The sequence below is a fragment of the Sapajus apella genome, unplaced genomic scaffold, assembly GCF_009761245.1.
Source record: "Sapajus apella isolate SASKATOON/1434 unplaced genomic scaffold, GSC_monkey_1.0 scaffold31, whole genome shotgun sequence".
NCBI classification, from domain to species: domain Eukaryota; kingdom Metazoa; phylum Chordata; class Mammalia; order Primates; family Cebidae; genus Sapajus; species Sapajus apella.
Genome location: NW_022436971.1, coordinates 14,336,216 through 14,359,228, shown reverse-complemented (window position 1 = coordinate 14,359,228; position 23,013 = coordinate 14,336,216). Strand labels below are relative to the sequence as shown.

General features: G+C 35.7%; 1 protein-coding gene and 2 long non-coding RNA genes across 12 annotated transcripts in view; all 3 read right to left on the bottom strand.

The window, feature by feature from the left end:
• The window catches only part of ROCK2 (Rho associated coiled-coil containing protein kinase 2), a 151,841-nt gene that overhangs the window by 76,064 nt on the left and 52,764 nt on the right, over positions 1 to 23,013 (bottom strand). For 7 of the 10 annotated variants that reach the window (XM_032294122.1, XM_032294121.1, XM_032294113.1 and 4 more), the window contains exons 2-3: positions 20,861 to 20,942; positions 19,811 to 19,911 (exon numbers count right to left, since the gene is read on the bottom strand). The exons of 1 other annotated variant lie outside the window; for it this stretch is intronic. In XM_032294122.1, coding sequence (XP_032150013.1) covers positions 19,811 to 19,876 — 66 coding nt within the window. In that variant the 5' untranslated portion in view covers positions 19,877 to 19,911; positions 20,861 to 20,942. Of the gene's footprint in view, positions 1 to 19,810; positions 19,912 to 20,860; positions 20,943 to 21,558; positions 21,578 to 21,636; positions 21,823 to 23,013 lie in introns of those variants that run through there. 2 more of the 10 variants (XM_032294120.1, XM_032294123.1) reach the window with 2 other exon arrangements.
• Positions 3,321 to 15,000, bottom strand: LOC116562026. Its single transcript, XR_004273714.1, has 3 exons — positions 14,989 to 15,000; positions 14,173 to 14,175; positions 3,321 to 6,834 (listed from the first exon to the last, which is right to left on the bottom strand). It is a non-coding gene; the product is annotated as an uncharacterized LOC116562026 (long non-coding RNA).
• On the bottom strand, positions 7,802 to 11,319 carry LOC116562023. The gene is made up of 3 exons (XR_004273711.1): positions 9,620 to 11,319; positions 8,498 to 8,502; positions 7,802 to 7,814 (listed from the first exon to the last, which is right to left on the bottom strand). It is a non-coding gene; the product is annotated as an uncharacterized LOC116562023 (long non-coding RNA).

The window sequence follows — 23,013 nt, the reverse complement described above, 5'->3', positions numbered from 1 at the left end:
CAAGGTGAAAAAAACAAGACCTCCCAACCCTGGAACCGGTTAGACCTTGGTTTGGTGAGAAACACTTCATACCACAGATTTTGTTAACAGCAGGTTATTTCTGTTAGTCACAGGTTAAGGGGTTAGGGTGGGTTGAGTGGAGGAGGAGCTGCGATGGGATGGGAGGTGGGACACGACTAGGAAGGCGGGGCTAAGGTAGATATGAAAGTTTTATGAAGAACCCAAGGGGTAAAAGGGACATTGGTGTTTGACGTGTGGATTTTGGAAAGGAATTTAAAAAAGAAGAAGAAGAAAAACTAAAAAGGGAGAGAGAGCCGAAGAGGAAGAGTTGGATTACTGAAGAAGTATGAAGAGTCAAATATAGGAAAGGCAAGAGTGACAGACTAGAGGAAATTATGAGGAGACTGCATGTGCCCAGAGGGGAAGGAGCCAGACAAAGACAGCTTCAAGAGAAGTGAGGATAGGGAAGAAGAAAGTTTGAGTTTTTAAGGAAGATTTAGGCTTCACTAACGTAGGATCTTCAACCAGTTGTTGGCTGATCTGAGGGCTCGTGGCTTTTTAGGCTGGGAAATACATTAAAATAATAAATACTCCTTTGATACCTACACTAGCATGCTTCACACTTTGGGAAAAGCTGTTATAGACCCTCATTTATATGGATGACTTTTCTCTAGTTGGCGATCATTAGGGTAAAGACCAGACTGAAGTTATCTTTGCATTAACTATATAAATCAGTGTTTACATATCATATATTATAAATAGAACTTCAAGACAAACGTTTAAGCCAAAATAAAACATTCATAAGCATTTTAGAAGTTACTGATTAAATATAATTAAAATACTTCTGGATTCAAAATCATCCAAATATGGGTTCCAGTTCCTGTTCTGCCACTGAATTCTTTATCCTTGGGCAAGTCATTTGACTTCTCTGCGACTCAATTTTGCAATCTATAAAGCTAGTATCATAACACCTATCAGAAGGTTGTTTAGGACTACATAAATTTATGTAGCTAACGGTGTTTATACATTTTTTAATTGTGTAAAAGTATTAATTAGTAATTATCCTTAGTGATACATAAATGTATATTAATAAGCAGTCCTATTTGGCACTACTTTTAGATTAATTTATCTTTAAATAAAACATATTTTTCTTGTGAAAAAATATTTTGAAATTTGAAGGATTGTGATACACTGTAACTGTATATTGCAAGAATCCTAAATGCAAACAGCCAAATTAGTGATGACAAGAAGCACGGTTTACATCCATCTTCTATATTAAATGACCAAGCTGGAGTAACAATTCCTTTGATTTCTATAGTGTTGTAAAATCTATAGAATACTGAAAATAAATGTACAGAAAAGTAATATGAAAACACAGGTGGGGGGTAGGAAATTAAGAAAAGAATTATCCTAGACTTGAAACTAGAAAACCCTTCCTGCAGAAAACAGACCAGATTTTCAACTGATTTGTGTTCAATTAGCAGGTTATCTCAAACAGTCATTCCAGCAATGTTATATAAAGTTTAAAATATAGTTTAATATTGTTAAATATAGTTTAAAATACATCAACAGTGTTAAAAAGAAGTTGCTTAGGCCAGGCGCAGTGGCTCCTGCCTGTAATCCCAGCACTTTGAGAGGCTGAGGTGGGCAGATCATCTGAGTTCAGTAGTTCGAGACCGCCCTGGCCAACATGGCAAAATCCTGTCTCTACTAAAAAAACACAAAAATTAGCAGGGTGTGGTGGCGGGCACCTGTGATCCCAGCTACTCAGGAGGCTGAGGCAGGAGAATTACTTGAACTTGGGAGGTGGAGGTTGCAGTCAGCCGAGATCACACCATTTCACTCCAGCCTGGGTTAACAGAGCAAAACTCTTTTTAAAAAAAAAAAAAAGGAGTTGCTAATACAGTCCTTCTTCTATATATATTTATATCACTCTTCAAATCTTCACTTACTTTAAGAACAAATCGAATTTTGAATGTTTCCTAACTTCATTAGAGAAACCAACCCATGCAACATTAAGAGCCAATTAATTTATACAATATTATTACCTACGCTTGACTCAGAACATGGCAAGAACAGTTTTTAAATTTCTGCTATAAAGATATCAAAAGAAGCTAAAATATTTGTCAGCTGTTAGAAAACAGTTAAATATTTAAACTAGCAATATTTACATATGAGATAACTAAACAGAAAAACAAACCTAGAAAAAATATATTCATTCACATGAAAAAAAATCACATAAGATAGGCATAAGATGACTTCTGAATATGAGAAAAATGCTGACTGACTTCCCTTTTGGTGATTCTTCATGTAAAACTGCTCCCCTCTGTGTGTTTCCACGGCACCTAAACTAATCTATTAGTTGTGAACATGTCTACTTCATAAGCTACTTTAGGAAGATAACACTTTCACTTGTGAGACTGCCTAGTGGTAGGTACAATTCTAAATTGACTAATTCAACAAAATCATATATCTGTATGATATCTACAAAACTTTAGAACATTTTGGCTACATGTTCTAGTTCATAAGGCCTGAATTTCACTTAAACTGCTTTGATGGGACAGTTCCTGGCTCATAAACCAAGAGCTGGGAACCACAAACTTGTGGTCTTTTACATAACTTAATCTACAGAGCAAACATTTAAGAGGCAATAATCTTATTTATGCCAAGTATCGATACCATACCTTTATAATTCATTAGCTGTCATGTTACAAAGTACCACAGTAAAGTGCTGTTACTTTAGCAAAGCTGATTTCCACTGATCATCCTTTAAGGATGTCTTTTTCTGAGCTCTTTTATTATTATTTTCCTCAGCATCTCTGTAGATTTCTCTTTATTCTCCAACTCCTTCTCCTTTATTCAATATAGATGGACAGACAGATGGACAGGCAGATACAATGGCTATTCATTATCACACCATACAGAGTATTGTTTAAAAGCATGGATTTAAATGTCAACAAACCTGGGCAAACTCCTAGTTGTTTATGAACTACGTGGCCAATTTACCTAATCTCTAAATTTCAGTGGCTTCATTTATATAATAATCTTATAGAGTTATTACACAGATAAAATGAGATAATGGCTATAAATGTTCAGCACACAGAATATTCTCAATAAAAATGTTAGCTGACTCCACCACAGACAAATAGAATTTGGCTGATTCTGTTACGTAGTATGACATGAATTTCCCGTCACTAGCCTATGAGTACCGAAAGGATAAAAACACTGCTCCTATTACAGTGTTTCGATTTGTATAGAAAGGATCGCTATATTCCTTGTTTTTAATTTTAAAAGTGGGTGAGTGCAAAAACACCAACTGGCTATCCATATGAGAAAAACAGATAGATAGATAGATAGATAGATAGATAGATATCAAAAGTTAACAGGGTAATAACATGACTGATAAAATCTTTGGTAATTTTTATTCTTATTTTTATTTGTACTTTCTGAAGGTAATATGCAGAACTTAAAAAAAAAATTAAGTAGATAAGACATTCCTAAGTGTAGCCAGAGACATATTTGCTGATATGGTTTGGCTGTGTCCACAACTAAATCTCATCTTGAATTCCCTTGTGTTGTGGGAGAGACCTGGTGGGAGGTAACAAATTATGTGGGCAGGTCTCTCCTGTGCTGTTCTCATGATATTAAGTCTCACAGGATCTAATGGTTATTATAAGGGGGAGTTTTCCTGCACAAGCTCTTTTTGCCTGCTGCCATCCACATAAGACCTGACGTGCTGCTCCTTGCCTCCCACCACGATTGTGAAGCCTCCCTAGCCATGCAGAACTGTAAGTCCAATAAACCTCTTTCTTTTGTTTATTGCCCAGTCTCCGGTATGTCTTTATTCACAGTGTGAAAACTGACTAATATACTTAGAAAATCCTAAAACAGACCTCCTCAAACGCTTATGGACAAAATGTTTTGAAAATAATTCTAACCAAAACACCTCACTTGAAGATTTCAAATTTATTTTTATTATAAAAAATATTATATTATTTTTATAAGAAGATCTAATCGATGTACTTGACAGACCTGGAGCAGTTACTATTTCTACCATAGACATAAGAAAAAAATGTTCTCGTACTTTCTGTTTGTGGCAGCCAAGATCAAATGGAGGATATAGGAATTACCAAAACATGTTGAAAGACAGATAATTTTTGCAACTTAGAAATAACCCTGTAAACAGTCAAGAGCCTGTTTTATTCCAAAAAAGGAATTAAAAAGTTAAGTTTACATGAGTACCATTGGAAAATCATGTCCCCAACATCTCTGCCTTCTGGTTGGTTCTACTTTAAAAGCCTGGTTTAAAACTAAATTAAAAGCAAGCCAGTGGATGCCCAGGAAACAATAAGCCCAGTGATCAGGAAGGATCACAGTCAATTCACTTCAATAAAAACTTTCTACATTCAAGGTTCTGTGCTATACAGGATACTGAAAGACAAGAAAAATCTAACTCCAGATATGATCTGGGTGCACAGTTACACATTAGCTACCAATGTCTGGGTTGAACTGACAAATGCCTATAATGAGGGTTCTCTTTTTTTTCCGGCTGCTCTATAGATATTCCTCCAAAACTGTGAACTTGACTAAATAAGATCATCTCCCCAGATATGCGTGAACTATTTAGAATAGCTATGAATCCGTTATGGAAATGCCAAAAGTATTTGAAAGACACAGTTCCTGCCGTCAACGTTTTACTATATATATATATATATATATATTTTTTTTTTAAGCCTTTTAGCAAGATGGTGCCATCGAAGAAGCAAGCTCCTGCCTCTCCTAAACCCGAAGCCAAAGCCAAGGGTTTAAAAGCCAAGAAGGCAGTGTTGAAAGGTGTCCACAGCCACAAAAAAAGAAGATCTGCACGTCCTCCACCTTCTAGTGGCCCAAGACACTGCGACTCCAGAGGCAGTCCAAATATCCTTGGAAGAGCACCCCCAGGAGAAACAAGCTTGACCACTGTGCTACCACCAAGTTTCCACTGACCACTGAGTCTGCCATGAAGAACACACTTGTGTTCACTGTGGATGTTAAAGCCAACAAGCACCAGATCAAACAGGCTGTGAAGAAGCTCTTATGACACTGATGTGGCCAAGGTCAACACCCTGATTCAGCCTGACGGAGAGAAAAAAGCATATGTTCAATTGGCTCCTGATTACAATGCTCTAGATGTTGCCAACAAAACTGGGATCATCTAAACTGAGTCCAGCTGGTTAACTCTAAATATATGTATATCTTTTCACCATTAAAAAAAAGGAAATAAAAGTATATAAACTGTAGCACGAAGCATAATATGATAAAATAATTAAAGGATACAGAGGAGAGATCACATTCAGATGAGAGGCAGAAGGAAGAGTAAAAGGAACTAGAAGTTTTCTTAAAATGAACATTGAGAGACACAGAGTAAGACTGTATGATTGAAGAAAGAGACCAAAAAAAAAAAAAAAAAACAAAGAAAAAAAAAAAAACCAGCAGGCTCAGCATGCGCTGAAATGAGTAGTCTGGCTACAATGAATATAGCTCAGTGGAAGATAAGGGTTTAAGATTTTTTTTTTTTTTTTTTTAATTAGAAACATCTTAAAAGATGGCCTAGAAGGCCAGCATGATGATTTCATAGTTCATTCAGCAGGAAAAAGATCCATTAAATACAGACAGAAATTATACATAAATATATTTTATAAGGTCAACTTGACAGCAGTTTATAGTAGTCAGATCAGATGCAGAATTCCCATTCTTTATCTAACTCAATAAAAGGGGGTGGGGAAATAAAGAAAAAAGAAAAAACAAAACATGTATGCTAGAAAAAAGCTCCACTCTTAATTCCAATACACTCAAGCTGGGAATGGGGATAGGAGTAATACATGAGAACACAAGGATAGTTCAAGCAGAGGGAAGACAGTCTGCTAAACAGTAATGTCAGTCTAACTGAGCTTGGATAGTATGAATTTACAGATATAATAAGCAGAGTCCTGACACTGTCTCCATCGGTGCTTCACAACCTAAGATCAACAGTAACAATGGTGAAACACTGTTAGCAGAAGTCAAAAACACAATGCAAAGCAGGTGTTCATACATAACTGGGTAATGATGGAGTGCCCTGATGAAGGTGATGACAGTGAAAGTGGATGAACTGGAGAAATATTATGAAAGCAGAAACAGGGCTTACTGAAAAGTTAACTACAAGGGTTGAACAGAAAAAAGAGTAATCAATGATGACTCCTAATTTTTTGACTTGAACAACTAAGTTAATGCAAGAGCCATTTACTAAGATCAGAAAGAGAAGAAACAGATTTGTGGAGGAAGAACAAAGGAGTCAAACATTCTAATTTCACATTTTAGAGGTCTATGACACATCTTCATGGAGATGTCAAATAAGTCAATGCGGATATGACTTGGAGAGCAAAGTACAAAGTTCTGTGCCATAACTACAAATTTGAGCCTTGTTATTATATTAACTGTATTTAAAGTCCCAGGAACTCACGAGCTTGCCTTAAGAATGCAAATAAAATAAACAAAGAGCGTGGCCATTGGAAACGGCAATATTTAGAAGTCAGTTAGAGAATGAACCATGAGGGAAACTTAGAAAGAAGAGCATGTAAAGAATCATTTCAAGAAATGAAGAGATCAGAATATTACTAAGAGTTTGAGTGAGATGATAGTGAAATACTACACACCCAATAAAAGTACGGGTGAAGTCTATATTTATTGACATGGAAAGATGGTTATGACCATATGTCAAAGAGAACAGACTCTGGAATCCTCTGCCTAAATTCAAATCTCATTTCAATCACTTAGCAGCTATGTGAACTTTGGTAGGTTATTTATCCTAACAACCTGAGTTTAATTTTCCCATCTGTACAATAGGCTAATAGAAATAATACTTACCTGAAAGCACTGTGGTGAAGACCGGTTACTATACAAATGGCTTAAAAGTCTGCCTGGCATGTTATAACTACTAAAAAAAAGTGTATACTATCATTTATTACTGCATTAGGAAACACAAATTACAAAACAATGTACATAATTATCCTTTAACTTTGCATGTATAGTTAGGGTTTACATGTATTACATATACATTTAGCAATGGGAAAGTTGGAAATCTATATATCAAATTAATAAGAGTAGTTATCTCTCAGTTCTAACACTATAGGTGAGTCTTAAAAGTATAATGTTGGCTTACTTTCTCATTATTCTACTGAGAACATATTCATCATATACATAAAATAATTTTTAATTTCAAAGGAAATTTTCATAACTCAATAGGGAAGTTTTAAACTTTCCTAGAATGAAAATAATTAGGAGAAAATGTAAATACCCACTAAAAATAATTCAACACTAGTTTTGCAACAGTCTCCAAAAGTCTGTAAATCACCAAGCAGTAAAAGGATACAAAGAAGGTGGTTACCTTTATGTTTGAAAATGAGAATAGGAAGAAAGAAACATGATAAAACGGAGGTTTTAACATGTTCTTCCACCTAATTCTAAGCAATTTAGACCTCTGAGAATGAGAATGCATTTATATATTAAATTCTATAGTTTTAAATAAAACAGTGACCAGGGAAAAATTTAATGTCACTTAACATTTTTTTTAGGAATAACAAGTAAGTAGGGGGATTACTCAGGGGGACTGCTTGAGGCCAAGAGTTAGAGACTAGTCTGAGCAACACTGGGAGATCCTGTTTCTACGAAAAAAATTTTTTTCAAAACTAGCCATGTATGGTGGTACACACCTATGGTTCTTCTATTTTTAGGTTTTTTCAAAAACTTTTCTATTTTTACAACTTTTTTATTGAAAACTAAAACACACACGCACACTAGCATAGGCCTACAGAGGGTCTGGATCACAAATATCACTGCTTTCCACCTCTACATCTTGTCCCACCAAAAGGTTTCCAGGGGAAGTAACATTCATGGAGGTATCATTTCCTACGATAGATAATAATACCCTCTCCTGATGGACCTGCCTGAGGTACTTCTTGAGCAGGTGTCACTCTTTTCAGAAATATGTCCCTGGTGGTTTGTTTGGTTTGTTTCTTTTTTCACCACTGATTTCCATTGGTAATGTGTTGGGACTATGGCATTAAGATGGCTATGACCTTAAGACAGCTGACATCACTAGGTTAAAGGGATTTTTCAGCTCCATTATACTCTTTTGGGACCACTGACATATATGCAGTCTATCATTGACCAAAACATCATAATGCTGTGCATCACCATACTATGGAATACCCACTGTGACACACTAAAGTTACTTTTACAATGAGAGTTCTATCTGTAGAAATAGGTAGATCCTCTGTGGTAATGCATTTTTAACTTGAAATGAAAAAGTATTTCACATGAAAGGACAAATCTACACCAACTCTTACAAAACTTTCTTCAAATGACTAGAAAAACATACTCATAAAGATGTGCCAAATGTGGAACAGCCTACACATATCCGCCATACTAATTTATTTACTGTGCACGAATCAATGTTAAAAGGCTATGAAAGAAGCACCCGCACTTCTCCTTTGCAATCTTCTTATTTTAAAGAGTCTCTGCATAAAGTAACAGAACGAAGAGCTAAAGCCAAAACAAACATGCTATAAACTCTTTGGTCAGGTCATCAGATTAATGAAATGTTAAAATATTTTTCATTTCTAAAAATGTAGACTTTGTTTCTGCATATTTTGTGGCCAAAACAAATTGTGGGATGAAAAATTAATGATAAAAACAAAAACAAAAGCCTTCTCTATCTATATATCTTCCTTTATTTTCTTCTCTTTCCTTTAACATATTAAATTGTAATGATCAAATTAACATAGTACAGTGAATATCCTGCCATTAAGACAGAAGTCAAGGTCTGTCATATTTCCTTCTAAAATTCAGCCCCAAATTCTGTATCTCTTCCATAACTACACTGAATCACAAGTATGCAGAAACAATGCATCTGTTTAACATATTTACAGCATGAATCTATATACCAAATAGGCAATAATACAATTAACACTTACAGAGCACTATAACAAGGCTTATTTATTTTATTAATTCCTTTAGTCTCCCATAATGACTTCCATCAAACAAGTATAATTATCTCTATTCTATAGGTGGGAACTCCGAAGGATTCATGCCTGTGGTCAACATGATCTTTGAGTTAGAAAATGGCAGAGCTAGGATTCAACTACTACAGTATTTATTTTCCCTATCTTCAGGATGATCTTCCACAACTCAACTGTCGTATTATGTAATCCCCCACTTTCCCAATCACAGTATCAAAATTCTAAAAGCTGAGGCTTCACCATTTCAAAAAAAAACAAAAAAAAAAAACCCAAAAAAAAACGGGCCGGGTTCGGTGGCTCACGCCTGTAATCCCAGCATTTTGGGAGGCTGAGGCGGGTGGATCACGAGGTCTTGATCAAGAGATCAAGACCACCCTGGCCAACGTGGTGAAACCCTGTCTCTACTAAAAATACAAAAAAAATTAGCCGGGCATGGTGGCACACGTCTATAGTCCCAGCTACTTGGAAGGCTGAGGCAGGAGAATTGCTTGAAGCCGGGAGGCGGAGGTTGCAATGAGCCGAGATCACGCCACTGCACTCCAGCCTGGCGACAGAGCGAGACTCTGTCTCAAAAAACAAACAAACAAACAACAACAAACCCCAGTCAAACAATAACAAAGCTTCACGGCTTTCCGAAGTAGTCCTTTCCTCAACTCTGGTTCAAATGAACCTTTCAACCTCAGATAGCACTGTTTCAAGTGCCCTGAGCACCAAGAATATACTCAAGAATATCCCTTGAGTATATTCTATCAATTTCCCTTTTAAGACAGGGCGACAGGTTTCCCATTCCACAAGTAAGGAGCTTGGAAATCCCCTTCTATCCTAACAACAAATAAAAAGCTGAAGACACTGAAAAACCAACAGTTCTTCTAGGATCCAAAAGACAGGTAAGGACACCAAGCAAACCACTGACCCCCAAATTGGAGAGACAAACAAATAGAGGGAGCCATGGCTACAAGTTCCAAGATTCACAAGGAGAAACTGCCACGGGAACCAGTGCTGAGACAGAAAAATCTGAGCAACTGACAAATTGCTGGAGGCTAAGTGGTGGTCAAGTCTGAGAATTAAAAACTTGCAGGGGACCCAGTTATAGGTAAGACCCCATACCTTTACAGATTTTACATCCAAGAGCTCAACCACAGTCTCACAGTAAATACTGGAGAAAAATCCCCTCAGGCTTCCAAAAGAGTTAAAGGGAAAGGAACATTTCGAACACTACAGCAGTCCCCTCTTATGCTCAGGAAATACATTCCAAGACCCCAGTGGATACCTGAAACCATGGAGAGTACTGAATCCTAATATGCTTTTTCCTATACCTACATATCTATGATAAAGTTCAATTTATAGACTAAGCACAGTAAAAATTAATAATACGAACAATTATAAAAATATACTTTAATAAAAGCTATATGAATATGGTCTCTCTCTCTCTTTCAAAATATCTTATTATATATAATATTTTCAACTGGCCTCCCTTCACAGACCAGGTAATAAGGTTTGGACTAGCTCACAGCACGTGAGCTAGCCTAGCCTTTCCTGACAACTAGCACAATAACCCAAACTCTTGGCAACCTGAAATAGTATATGGTCTTTCATGAAAGCCTCAATTGAAGAGGTAGCCCAGGGCGAGAAATAGGGCCTTCTGCCAAACATGCAGTTATTTCTGTAGGAAACCGTGAGGGCAGACCCTACCTTGACTGGACTGTTCAGAATCACTCCTGTCAGTCTCTGGTCCTGTCGACTGCTCTGGGTTGCCCCAGAGTGACTTTCCTTTGTGGAAGCTCTGTGGCAGGGCCTTGATGCATGTTCATCCTAACCACTTTCCAAGAGACAAAGTGTCTCCCAGTAGACCGGAAAACAAGGCTGGTGTTTTCCAGGTCCCCGCAATCTGATGGACACACAAACTCGTCAATCACTTCTGTTTTCCCATTAAACCATAATTAAACCCATAGACAGATCTTTTTTTCGGTTGACCGTGGGCAACTGAAACTATAAAAAGTAAAACTACAGATAAGGGCAGGTGACTATACAAGAAAATAAAACTACCAACCAGTATCACTTCTGAAAATTGATAGAAAGATTCTCAACAAATTACTAGCAAACTAAAATCAGCAGTATATTAAAAGGTTTCCACATCATGACCAAGTGTGATTTATTCCTGGAATGCAAGGATGGTTAAACATGTGAAAATCAATCACTGTATTAAGCCACATTAATAGAATAAAGAAAAGCAACACATAATCATTTTAATTGAGGTAGAAAACACATTTTACAAAATTCAGCACTTGTTTTTTGAGACAGAGTCTTACTCTGTTGCCTAGGCTGGAGTGCAGTGGCACAATCTCAGCTCACTGAAACCTCCACCTCCCAGGTTCAATCAAGCCTCCTGCCTCAACCTCCCTAGTAGCTGGAATTACAGGCACCCGCCACCACACCCAGCTAATTTTTGTATTTTTAGTAGAGACGGGGTTTCACCATACCAGGCTGGTCACGAACTCATGACCTCAGGTGATCTGCCTGCCTTGACCTCTCAAAGTGCTGGGATTACAGGCATGAGCCACTGTGCCTCACCTCAATACTCTTTCATGATTTAAAGCAAGAAAACACTAAAAAAACCAGGAATAAAAGAAAATTACCTTAACATAATAAACAACCTGTGTTTCACTCAACAAATCAGGAATAAAGCTACCTCAACATAATAAATAAACAACCTATATGAAACACCCACATGAATATCACACTCAACAGTGAAAGTCTAAAAGCTTTCCCATGAAGATCAAGAACAAGGAAAGGCTTGTACCACTTCTAGTCAACATAGCAATGGAAGTTCTAGCCAGAGAAATTAGATAATAAAAAAATAAATAAAACTATCTTTGTCCATAAATGATATATGATCTTTTATGTAGAAAATCCTAAAGATTCCACCCCCTGAAAAATGTGTTAGAAGTAATAAATAAGCAAAATTGCAGCAAAGTCAACACTCAAAAATAGATATTTCTATACGCTAAAAATAATCTAAAATGAAAATTACAAAAACAATTCCATTTACAACAACATCAAGAAGAACATTTAGGAATTAATCAAAAAGGGACATATGACAAAAACTACAAAACACTGTTAAAAGAAATTAAGGAAGATATAAGTAAATGGAACCATGTCCATTTGATGTTTCTTGCAAAAATAGAAATAGAGGAAACAAGTGAAGGTAAAACAAAAACTTTTATTTTCTTGTTCTTAATTGATCTAATAAGTTTGCTCAAAATAATAATAGCAACAGTATATTCAGTAACGTATGCTTGTCTGTATGTGTACCGCTGTATATGTACACATATATATTCACAAAATGAATAACAGCAATGATAGATGTGATAAGGGGAAGGAATTAGGATTATTTTGTTATTATAAGGTATTTTACACCCCCTGTGAAGTGGTATGCTGTGATTTGAAAGTGGACTTGGATAAACTGTGAGTATATTTTATTTTTTCATGTTTTTATTAATAGACTTTTTTTTTTAGAACAGTTTTAGGTTTACAGAAAAACTATATATGGTACAAAGAGTTTCTATATACTCCCCGTCCCCTTCTCTTTTTCAGTTGCCTCTAGTATTAACATATTAGAGGAATGCATTGGTGTAGTACATTTGTTATAACTGATAAAACAATATTTGATACATTACTATTAACTAAGTCCAGAGTTTACATTAGGGTTCACTATTTCTGCTACACAATTCTATGGCTTTTGCAGACAAAATGTTATGTATCTACCATTACAGTATCAGATAGAATAGGTTCACTGCCCTACAAAATCACCCCTTCCCAACTTTCAGGCAACCACTAATATTTTACCCCCCATGGGTTACTGGGGTACAGGTGGTGTTTAGTTACATGACTAAGCTCTTTAGTGGTGATTTGTGAGATTTTGGTGCACCCATCTCCTGAGCAGTATACAATGTGCCCAGGTGTTGTCTTTTATCCCTCGCACCCCTCCCATCATCCCCCCCGAGTCCCTAAAGTCCAGTGTATCATTCTTACACCTTCACATCCTCATAGTTTAGCTTCCACATATCAGTCAGAACATACAATGTTTGGTTTTGCATTCCTGAGTTACTTCACTTAGAATAAGTCTCCCGTCTAACCTAGGTCGCTACGAATGCCGTTAATTTATTCCTTTTCATGGCTGAGTAGTATTCCACCGTATATATACACCACAGGTTCTTTATCCACTCGTTGACTGATGAGCATTTAGGTTGGTTCCATAATTTCGCCATTGCAAATGGTACTGCTAGAAACATATGTGTGCAAGTATCTTTTTTGTATGACTTCTTTTTCTCTAGGTAGCAACCACTAATCTTTACTGCTTCCAACGTTTTGCTTTTTTTCCAGAATGTCTTATAGATGGAATAGAGCAGGATTTACAGACGGGATTCCTTCATTTAGTATTTAAGCTTCCTTTCAGAAAAAAAATTTTTTTTAATTGACAAAAATTGCATATTTTTATGGTGTCAACATGTTGTTTTGAAGTAAGTATACACTGTAGAATGGCTAAAACAAGCTAATTAACATAAGCATTGCCTCACATACCATAAGCATTACCTCACTTTTAATTAACATAAGCATTAATTAACTCACTAATTAACATAAGCATTACCTCACTTTTAATTTTTTTGTGTTGGAAACACTTAAAATCTATCCTCTTTAGAGATTTTTTTGAGACTACATTATTAACTATAGTCACTATGTTGTACCACAGAACTCTTTAACTTATTCCTCCCATCTAACAGAAATTTTGTATCCTTTGACAAAGATCTCTCTAGCTGCTGGTAACCACCATTCTATTCTCTACTTCCATAAACTCAGCTTTTCTGGATTCCACATAAAAGTGAGATCATGTGGTATTATTATTTCTGTGCCTGGCTAATTTCACTTAACATAAGATCCTCCAACAATCAATTATTTATGCTGTTCCAAATGACAGGATTTCTTTCCTTTTGTAAGGCTAAATAATATTCCAAAGTGTAAATCTACCATATTAACTTTCTTCATCCATTGTTAGGCCTTTAGGTTGATTCCGTATCTTGGCTATTATGAATAATGCTGCAATGAACATGAGAATGCAGATATCGCTACTAAATACTGACTTCTTTTCCTTTGGAGACATACCTAGTAGTGGAATTACTGGATTGTAGTAGTTTTATCTTATTTTATTTTTTTGAGACAGAGTCTCACTTTGTTGCCAAGGCTGGACTATAATGGTGTAATCTTGGCTCACTGAAACCTCTGCTTCCCGGGTTCAAGTGGTTCTCCTGCCTCAGCCTCCCAAGTAGGTGGGATTACAGGTGCCTGCCACCACCAGCCAATTGTTTGTATTTTTAGTAGAGATGGGGTTTCACCACATTGGCCAGGCTGGTCTCGAACCCCTGACTTCAGGTGATCCACTCGCCTCAGCCTCCCAAAGTGTTGGGATTACAGGCATTAGCCACTGCTTCTAGCTGGTAGATTTTTAATTTTCTCAGAAATGTAAATAAATATTTAAAACTCTAGAGCAAACACTAAACATATTAAATGATCAATTAAAACAACCAAAGATAGAAAATGAATGGAAGACAAACTATTGATTCAATTTATTTAATAACTGTAAGCCTATTTTTTCTTGTATAGGTTTTGGTATGTTATGACTTTGAAGGAATTCGTCTATTTCATCTAGGTTACTATATTTGTGGGCATAGAGTTATTTATAGTATTTCCTTATTATCCATTCATTGAATCATTCATTCAAAACAGAAAGCATGAGGTCCAGATGGATTTAATGGTGAAATGTACCACCTATTAATGGAAGAAATTATCTGTAATGACTTTTAGATGATAGAAGTAGAGGGAATATTTCCAGACTCATTCTACAAGGCCAGCATTAACCTAATACCAAAACTTGACAAAGATATTACAAGAACACTATAGACTAATATCTCTAATAGACACAGATGCAAAAATCCTCAACAAAATATTGGCAACTGAAATCCAACAACGTATTATGTGGTGTAAAAGAATGATACACCATAACCAAGTGGGATTTATTACAGGTATATAAGACTGATTCAACATTTAAAAATCAATTGTTGTAATCCATCACACCAACAGGCTAAAAAAAAAAAAAAAAAACAGATGATCATATAACAGATGCAGAAAAAAAACATTTAACAAATCTAACACCCACTGATGATTTTAAAAAAAAAAACCTCTCAGTACATGAAGAATAGAGGAGAACTTGTATCTGAATTTTCTACAAAAAAATCTACAGCTTACTTTATATTTAGTGGTAACAAACTAGCCTTCCCACTAAGATCAAGAACAAAAGCAAGGACATTTTCTCTCACTAATCCTTTCCATCATTGTACTGGGAGTCCTAAGTAATGCAATAACACACGAAAAGGAAGTAAAGGGTATACAGATTGGGAAGTATCTATGTGATCATCTATGTAGAAAATTCAAAAATTTCCTGGAAGAAGTGATTATAGCAAGTTGCAAGATAGAAGGTTAATACACGAAAGTTCATGGCTTTCCTGTATATGAGCAATGAAAAAGTGGAATTTAAAATTAAAAACACAATGCCATTTACATTAGCACCTAATAAAATAAAATAGGTATAAATCTAACTAAAGATGTATAAGATCCATATGAGGAAAACTACAAAATTCTGATGACAAAAATCAAAGAACTAAGCAAATGGAGAGACAGTCCACATTCTTGGATATCGAGACTCAATGTTGTCAAGATGTCAGTTCTTCAAATATTGACCAACTTGGTCTATATTTTCAACGCATTCGCAATAAAAATCCCAATAAGTTATTTTGTGGATATTGACAAGCTGTTTCTAAAGTCTATATGGAGAAGCAAAAGACCCAGAATAGCCAACACAATATTAAAGAAGAACAGCCAGGTGCAGTGGCTCACACCTGTAATCCCAGCACTTTAGGAAGCCAAGGCAGGCAGGTCACTTGAGCCCAGGAGTTTGAGACCAGCCTGAACATGGCAAAACCCCACCTCTACTAAAAATACAAAAATCAGCCAGTAGTGGTGGCACACACTTGTGGTACCAGCTATTCAGGAGGCTAGGGCAGGAGAATCACCTGAGCCCAGGAGGTAGAGGTTGCAGTGAGCCAGGATCGTATCACTACGCTCCAGCCTGCGCAACAGAGCAAGACACTGAATCAAAAAATAGTAATTAAAAATAAATAAAGGGCAAATGGGAAAGAATGACACTATCGAACCTCTAGACTTACTATAAAGCAACAGTAATCAAGACAGTGTGATGTTGATGAAAGAAAGACAAATAGATCAATGAAACAGAATAGAGAGCCCAGAAATAGATCCACATACATATAGTTAACTGATCTCTGACAAGGGAGCAGAGGTAATACAATGGAGTGAACAAATGTTGCTGGAATAACGTAACATCTACAACGCAAAAAAAAAAAAAAAAAAAGAATCAAGACCAGACCTTATATCCTTCTATAGGATAACATAGGAGAAAACCTAACCTACCTTGATTAGCGCAATGGCTTTTTAGATATAACACCAAAGGCTTAATCCAAGAAAGAAAGAACTGATAACCTGAACTTCACTAAAATTCAAATTTTCTACTACGCAAAAGACAACGTCAAGAGGATTAGAAGAAAAACCAAAGACTGGGGAAAAATATTTGAAAAAGACACATCTTATAAATGAATATTATATAAAAGAACTTGTTATACAAAGAACTCTTAAAATTTAACAATAAAAAAATAATCCAATCAAAAAATAGGCCAAAGAACTGAACAGACACTTCATCAAAAAAGATACATAGGCTGGGCGTGGTGGCTCACGCCTGTAATCCCAGCACTTTGGGAAGCTGAAGCAGGAGGATCGCCTGAGGTCAGGAGTTTGAGACCAGCCCAGCCAACATGGCGAAAGCCCGTCTCTACAAAAAATATAAAAATTACCTGGGCGTGGTGGCAAGCGCCTGTAATCCCAGCTCCTTGGGAGACTGAGTCAGGAAAAATCACTTGAACCCAGAAGGCGGAGGTTGCAGTGAGCCTAGAATGCGCCATTGCACTCCAGTGTGGGTGACGGAGACATCACCTCAAAAAAAAAAGAAGACATACAGATGGCAAATAAGTATATGAAAAGATCTACATCACATGTCATCAGGGAAATATCAATTAAAATAATAAGGAGATACCATTACACACCTCATCAAATAACCAAAACACTTGGTTTTTGTCAATTATAACACTGACTACACCAAATGCTGGGGAGGATGGGAAGCAGGAAGAATCCTTATTCATTGCTGGTGGGAATGAAGACTGGTACAACCACTTTAGAAGACAGTTCAGCAGCTTCTTAGAAAACCAAATACACTCTTATCGTATGATCCAGCCATCAATATACTTGGTATTTAACCAAATGAATTAAAAATTTATGTTAAAAACCTGCATATGGATGTTCATAGCAGCTTTACTCATAATTGCCAAAACCTGGAGGCAACCAATATGTCCTTCAGTAGGTGAATGGATAAACTTTGGTATAGTCAGACAACAGAATACTGTTTAGTAAAAAGTAGTAAGCTAAAGGATCATGAAAAGACATGGAGAAACCTTAAATGCATATTACTCAGTGAAAGATCACAATCTGAAAAGGTTGAATACTGTATGATTCCAATTACATGACATTCTGGAAAAGGCAAAGCTATGGAAACAGTCAAGAGAGTGACTGCTAGAGACTTGGGGCTGGGAGATGAATAGGCACCACACAGAGGATTTTTAGGACAATGAAAATACTACGTATAATAGTATAATGATGGGCATATATCATTGTACATATATCATTGCCCAAACCTATGGGATGTACACCACCATGAGCAAACCCTAATGTAAACTATGACAACGGGTGATTATGATGTGTCAATGTAAGCATCAATTGTACACAAATGTACTCTAATGAGGGATGCTGACAATGGAAGTGTCTGTGCACATGTAGGGGCAAGGGGTATTTGGGACATCTCTATACCTTCCTCTCTATTTTACTATGAACCTGAAACTGCTCTTAAAAAACGAAAGTCTTTAAAAAAAAAAAAAGAAAAGAAAAAGTAAAAAACAGGGTAACAGGGCATCTAGAATAAATAAAATATTACAGGTATGGTCCATTAATTTCTATCAATTTCAAAATCATATTAAAGCAGCCCAAATTTCTTTACTACTTTAGGTAGTTTGATCACTAATAATTCTTGCCTGGTTACATTTAAGGAAAACGGTTCTTTAATTCAGACAGTACTGTTAAAACAACTATTTCCTGTGTTCTTCACATCCACGTACCATATTCTGGTTGAATTTCACTTCTGTCCGGCCAATCATCTTTACCATTGATGATTTCTGGATTTTGGCTCATCACCTAAAATCATCCTCATTATACTTCAGGTTTAACTCACTTGCAATATTATTCAACATACCACCACTGCTCCCATACAAGTCATTAAGATGTTTAATAGGAGAAGAGAGACCCTGAAACCTTTCTTGAAGGTCTCTGTCCCATGTACCATCATGCTTTCACCAGCCTCTTAGAATATAACTAGTGCATTAGTTATAAAGCTTGCCTACCCATACAATTATTACCATGCCATTTCATTGTATTATCCTCAAGTATGTCAGACTTATTCAGAAGAATATTCTTTTATGGTATGTATTACATCTACTGCACTACCCTGATCTACAAGTATAATAAACCTATCAAAGAAAGGCCCAGTGTGGTATCTCATGCTTGTACTCCCAGTACTTTGGGAGGCCAAGCGGGTAGGTCCCTTGAGTCCAGAAATTCAAGACCAGCCTGGGCAACAGGTTGAAACCCCATCTTACAAAAAATGAGCCAGGTGTGGTGGCACATGCCTGTAGTCCCAGCTACTTGGGGGCTGAGGTAGGAGGATTGCTTGAGCCCAAGAAGTCAAGGCTGCAGTGAACCATGATTGTGCCACTGCACTCCAGCCCAGGTGACAAAGCAAGACCCTGTCTCAAAAAAGCACAAAAACAAACCAAACAAACAAAAAACCCAAAGAAAGAAGCAATGAAAGAAAAAAAAAAAAGGTTTATCATGACTTGCTCTTAACAAAATCCATGCTGGTTTATAATAATCACTGCTTTTCTCAGTGCTCCATCAAGAAGGGTAGACACTGTAGCATGAAGAAGAGAATTGGACTCTACTTTCACTATTTTTCACAATCATAGAGGAGACTCACATACTCAGGTGATAAAAACAGGAATACGAGATTAGAAACAGTTTCCCAATTAATAATATAAAGGTAATAGTCATTGTCAGCATTTGTAATATTTCCAATTGGTACCACTTTGGCCTGAGAAAATAAATTTCACATTTACTTTCAGTTATTCAAATTTATTTGTTCGGTTTCTTATATATCTAAATAAATCTCAGTTCCTTAAGGAGATATGTTATTAATCTGAACATTCTAAATAAAAATACATCAGTTCTGGTGGAACATTAACTGCTAGGCAGATCACATGTGAAACTACACTGGCCTTATTTTCTACATTGTGTTTCAGAGCTGGAAGAGACCCAGAGTTTAGAAAACAAAGGCCTCCTTTTACACATGAGGACACTGACCAAGATCATAAAGCTACGTTCTGGCAGGGTTGGGAATAGAAATTAAATCTACTCAGCTGCTCCTGATAATGTTTCACGAAACCATGATGTCATAAAGAACAATAAGAACAAAACAAATACTTTCTTACCAATTGGACTTCACCAAAAGCACCTCTTCCAATAACTTTTACAACATCATAGTCTTCTGCCTTCATCTGTAGACCTCTGATTTTTTTCACAATTTTCTCATCTACCATAAAAAGATCATACTTGTAATATCAATCATATTTACAAGCAGTATTTTTAATCACCATATATATAAATCTATTTTTAAGAAAAGACAGTTTTTAGCTAAATCTGCCAGTTTTTAAAGGCTATTCATTAAATATCTAAGATATATGTTAATCTTAAAGAACCTTAAAACTCTCCATGGTTTATTAACACATATAAATGAACACCGACTGCCAAAAAGTAGCAGTTAACAGCTATTCTGTTTCTGAATCTGTTACTTAGCAAGTTAGGTAATAGCTGACACAGTGATGACCCAAGCAATCCTGGTGTGCACTCTGAATCATGGCAGAAAGTTGCCATGAAATTACTTGCAAGGATAATCTTAGTAATGAATTTTGATGGCCTACTTTTCTGAAAAGTGGTAATCATACTGCATATATAGTAACTATAGATAAGATTGCTTAATTGGGAAAATATCTCAGTCTCTGTCCATTTCAAAGTACAGAGTTTACTGTGATGATACAAAGTATAAATTGTTTTGAGAATTTATTATTCTTGGAATTCAATTTAATTTACTTCTGCATTGCAACATTAATACTGGCAAATATTAAGAGTTACCACATATATGGTAATAGTTATCACATTATTTATTATTAACTAGTCTGAAATGTCCACAATTACAGAAACATAAAGCTTATTCTCTAGGTAATATTAAGTCTTGGAATTATAAATATTAATTTAAAACTTCTCTTGGAACTGCTATAAATAACCTGCCCTAAATATTGTAATCTGGTTCTGCAATTTTGCTTTAAAAATAAAAGTAACAATTTTTGAATAGATAAAATGGTCAAAATACTTAAGTTTAATAAGTTCATTAAATTAATAAATTTATAGGCTAATAATAACCAAACAGAAATCTCATCAAAAGTACAGTTACATGAGCAAATACGAAGCTTAAACATACTTACATCTATTTAAGAAATTATCTATGTTCTTATTTTTCCTCAAAGCAGGAAAATCCAAATCAAGAACCAAGGAATTTAAGCCATCCTGTTAAGAAATAAAAAGAGGAAAAGACAGTTTTTACAATTTCCAAGTATTCATTAAAATAAGCCTTTTAATTTTATTATATGTGATTTTCACTGGAAAAACGCCAACCCACTTTGATATGATAGGGTCCATTTAGTTCCATATCCAACAGCTTTAACTGGTTTCCTAACCTCTGTCAGAGAACATTAGGAGTGACCCTATCATGTTTTCCTTTGCCAAGAGAAAAATGTCATTTCAAAACATGTATCCATTATTATTTTTGCTAGTCAGATGTCTTTTACCTCTTCAAATGGCCCAAATTTCATCAGGTTTTGACATTAAGAAATACATCTACACTAAGTTCCCTCTCATTAAACCTGCATTAATGTTGTGGCTAGTAAAGATGAAGAAGAGAAAATCCAAAAATAAATGATGCTATCCTTACTCTCTGGCAGCTCAGTCTCAAAACTAAATTTCCCCTTAAAACAGTAACAAAAGGGTGATGCACTGTCTGCATTTCTATTTTTTGTCTCAAGTTTTCTGTATTTTCCGTATTTTTCTACAATGAGCATGCGTTAAATTTATAATAAAAACAGAAAACTATATACATATAACGGTGGAGATGAAAAAAATTCACTAGAAAGTAACTAAGTCTCAAATTACTCAATGGAAATGCCTGTGAAGGTAACAGGATTTCTAAAACATTATCACATACATTGTCTCAACGCCAAGTAACTCTGGAAGGTAGGAGGAAACATCTTCATGGAAGGTAGGAGGATGACTTTGATTTCCTCAGGGTCACACTGTTAGGAAATGACAGTAGCAGCACATAACCTAAACCTTAAGAGGTCCAACAGACTTAACTCATCCCTCTAGTCTCAATGATCAGTCTGACACCCTGCTAAAAAAAAAAAAAAATAGGAGTCTGGGAGTGTAAAGAGGGAAGCTAAAAAATTGCAGAAAATGAAAGCAATAAAAAGAAACCTTTAATGGACTTGATGGGGGGGAAACATGGGGGAAATTACATACAAAATTTAGAAAGGCAAACCAGGTGGGCGTGGCAGCACACACCTGTAATCCCAGCTACTTGGGAGGCTGAGGCAGGAGGATCACTTGAGTCCAGGAGTTTGAGACCAACATGGGCAACATAGTAAGACCTTGTCTCTTAAAAAATTTCTTTGGAAAGGTAATTAATCTACCAATTCTAAAGTAACTGTACATACTATGCTTACCATTCAGTTATAGTTCATATTTTAAATTTTCATTCACTAAAAACTCTTAACATTTTACGACATGCATTTGGAAAGCATTCTTGCATGCCTCCATTTACCTCCACGGAAAGAAAAATTTAAATTGACAAGGCAAAAGCTTCTATTCCAAGAATAAATCTTCCTCAGAGACTTTTCAAACAAATGGAATATTAACACTTGATACTGAAATGAAAGTAACTCTGCATTAAAATCTCCATTTACACACAGGACAAGAGAAACCCTTCTTTGAAGCAACACTACGACTTGACATTAATAAAAGAACAAAATCCTTGCTTCCTTCCATCTTTCCCAAAAGTTCTAAGAGATGGAATGATGTGAAGATTAAATAATCTGGAAAGTTTATAAATATTTTCCCATAATATTCCCCACTAGTGTAGAATCAGAGAGGTTTTTCAGCATTTGGAACATTTTTAACATTTGTTCAACTCAACCATTTTGTTTTTAAAACCATTTTTTTAAAGAACAAACACTATTGCAATTAGGCACTATTATTTTTATGTAGCATCAATTTTTAATAATACTCTGACACTTTAATGTAGGTTGGTAATATATACATTTATAAACGTATTTTTACTTGAGGCCTTTATGTTTTTAATTTTTACAATCAAAATTTATTCTATTTAGTATCACCTTTTAAGAAAAAATTCTGAATTGTTTTCAGATACCAGTGTTTTAAGTATACAAAATTAATGCTGAGATCCAGTCACTGGGGAAGCTGAGTTAGCTCAGGACTTGGTTGAAAGCCTGTGGCTGTGACCTTCCTTGTTAGGCAGTTTCAAATAAACCTTCATAAGTTGTTTTTTTTTTTTTTTTTTTTTTTT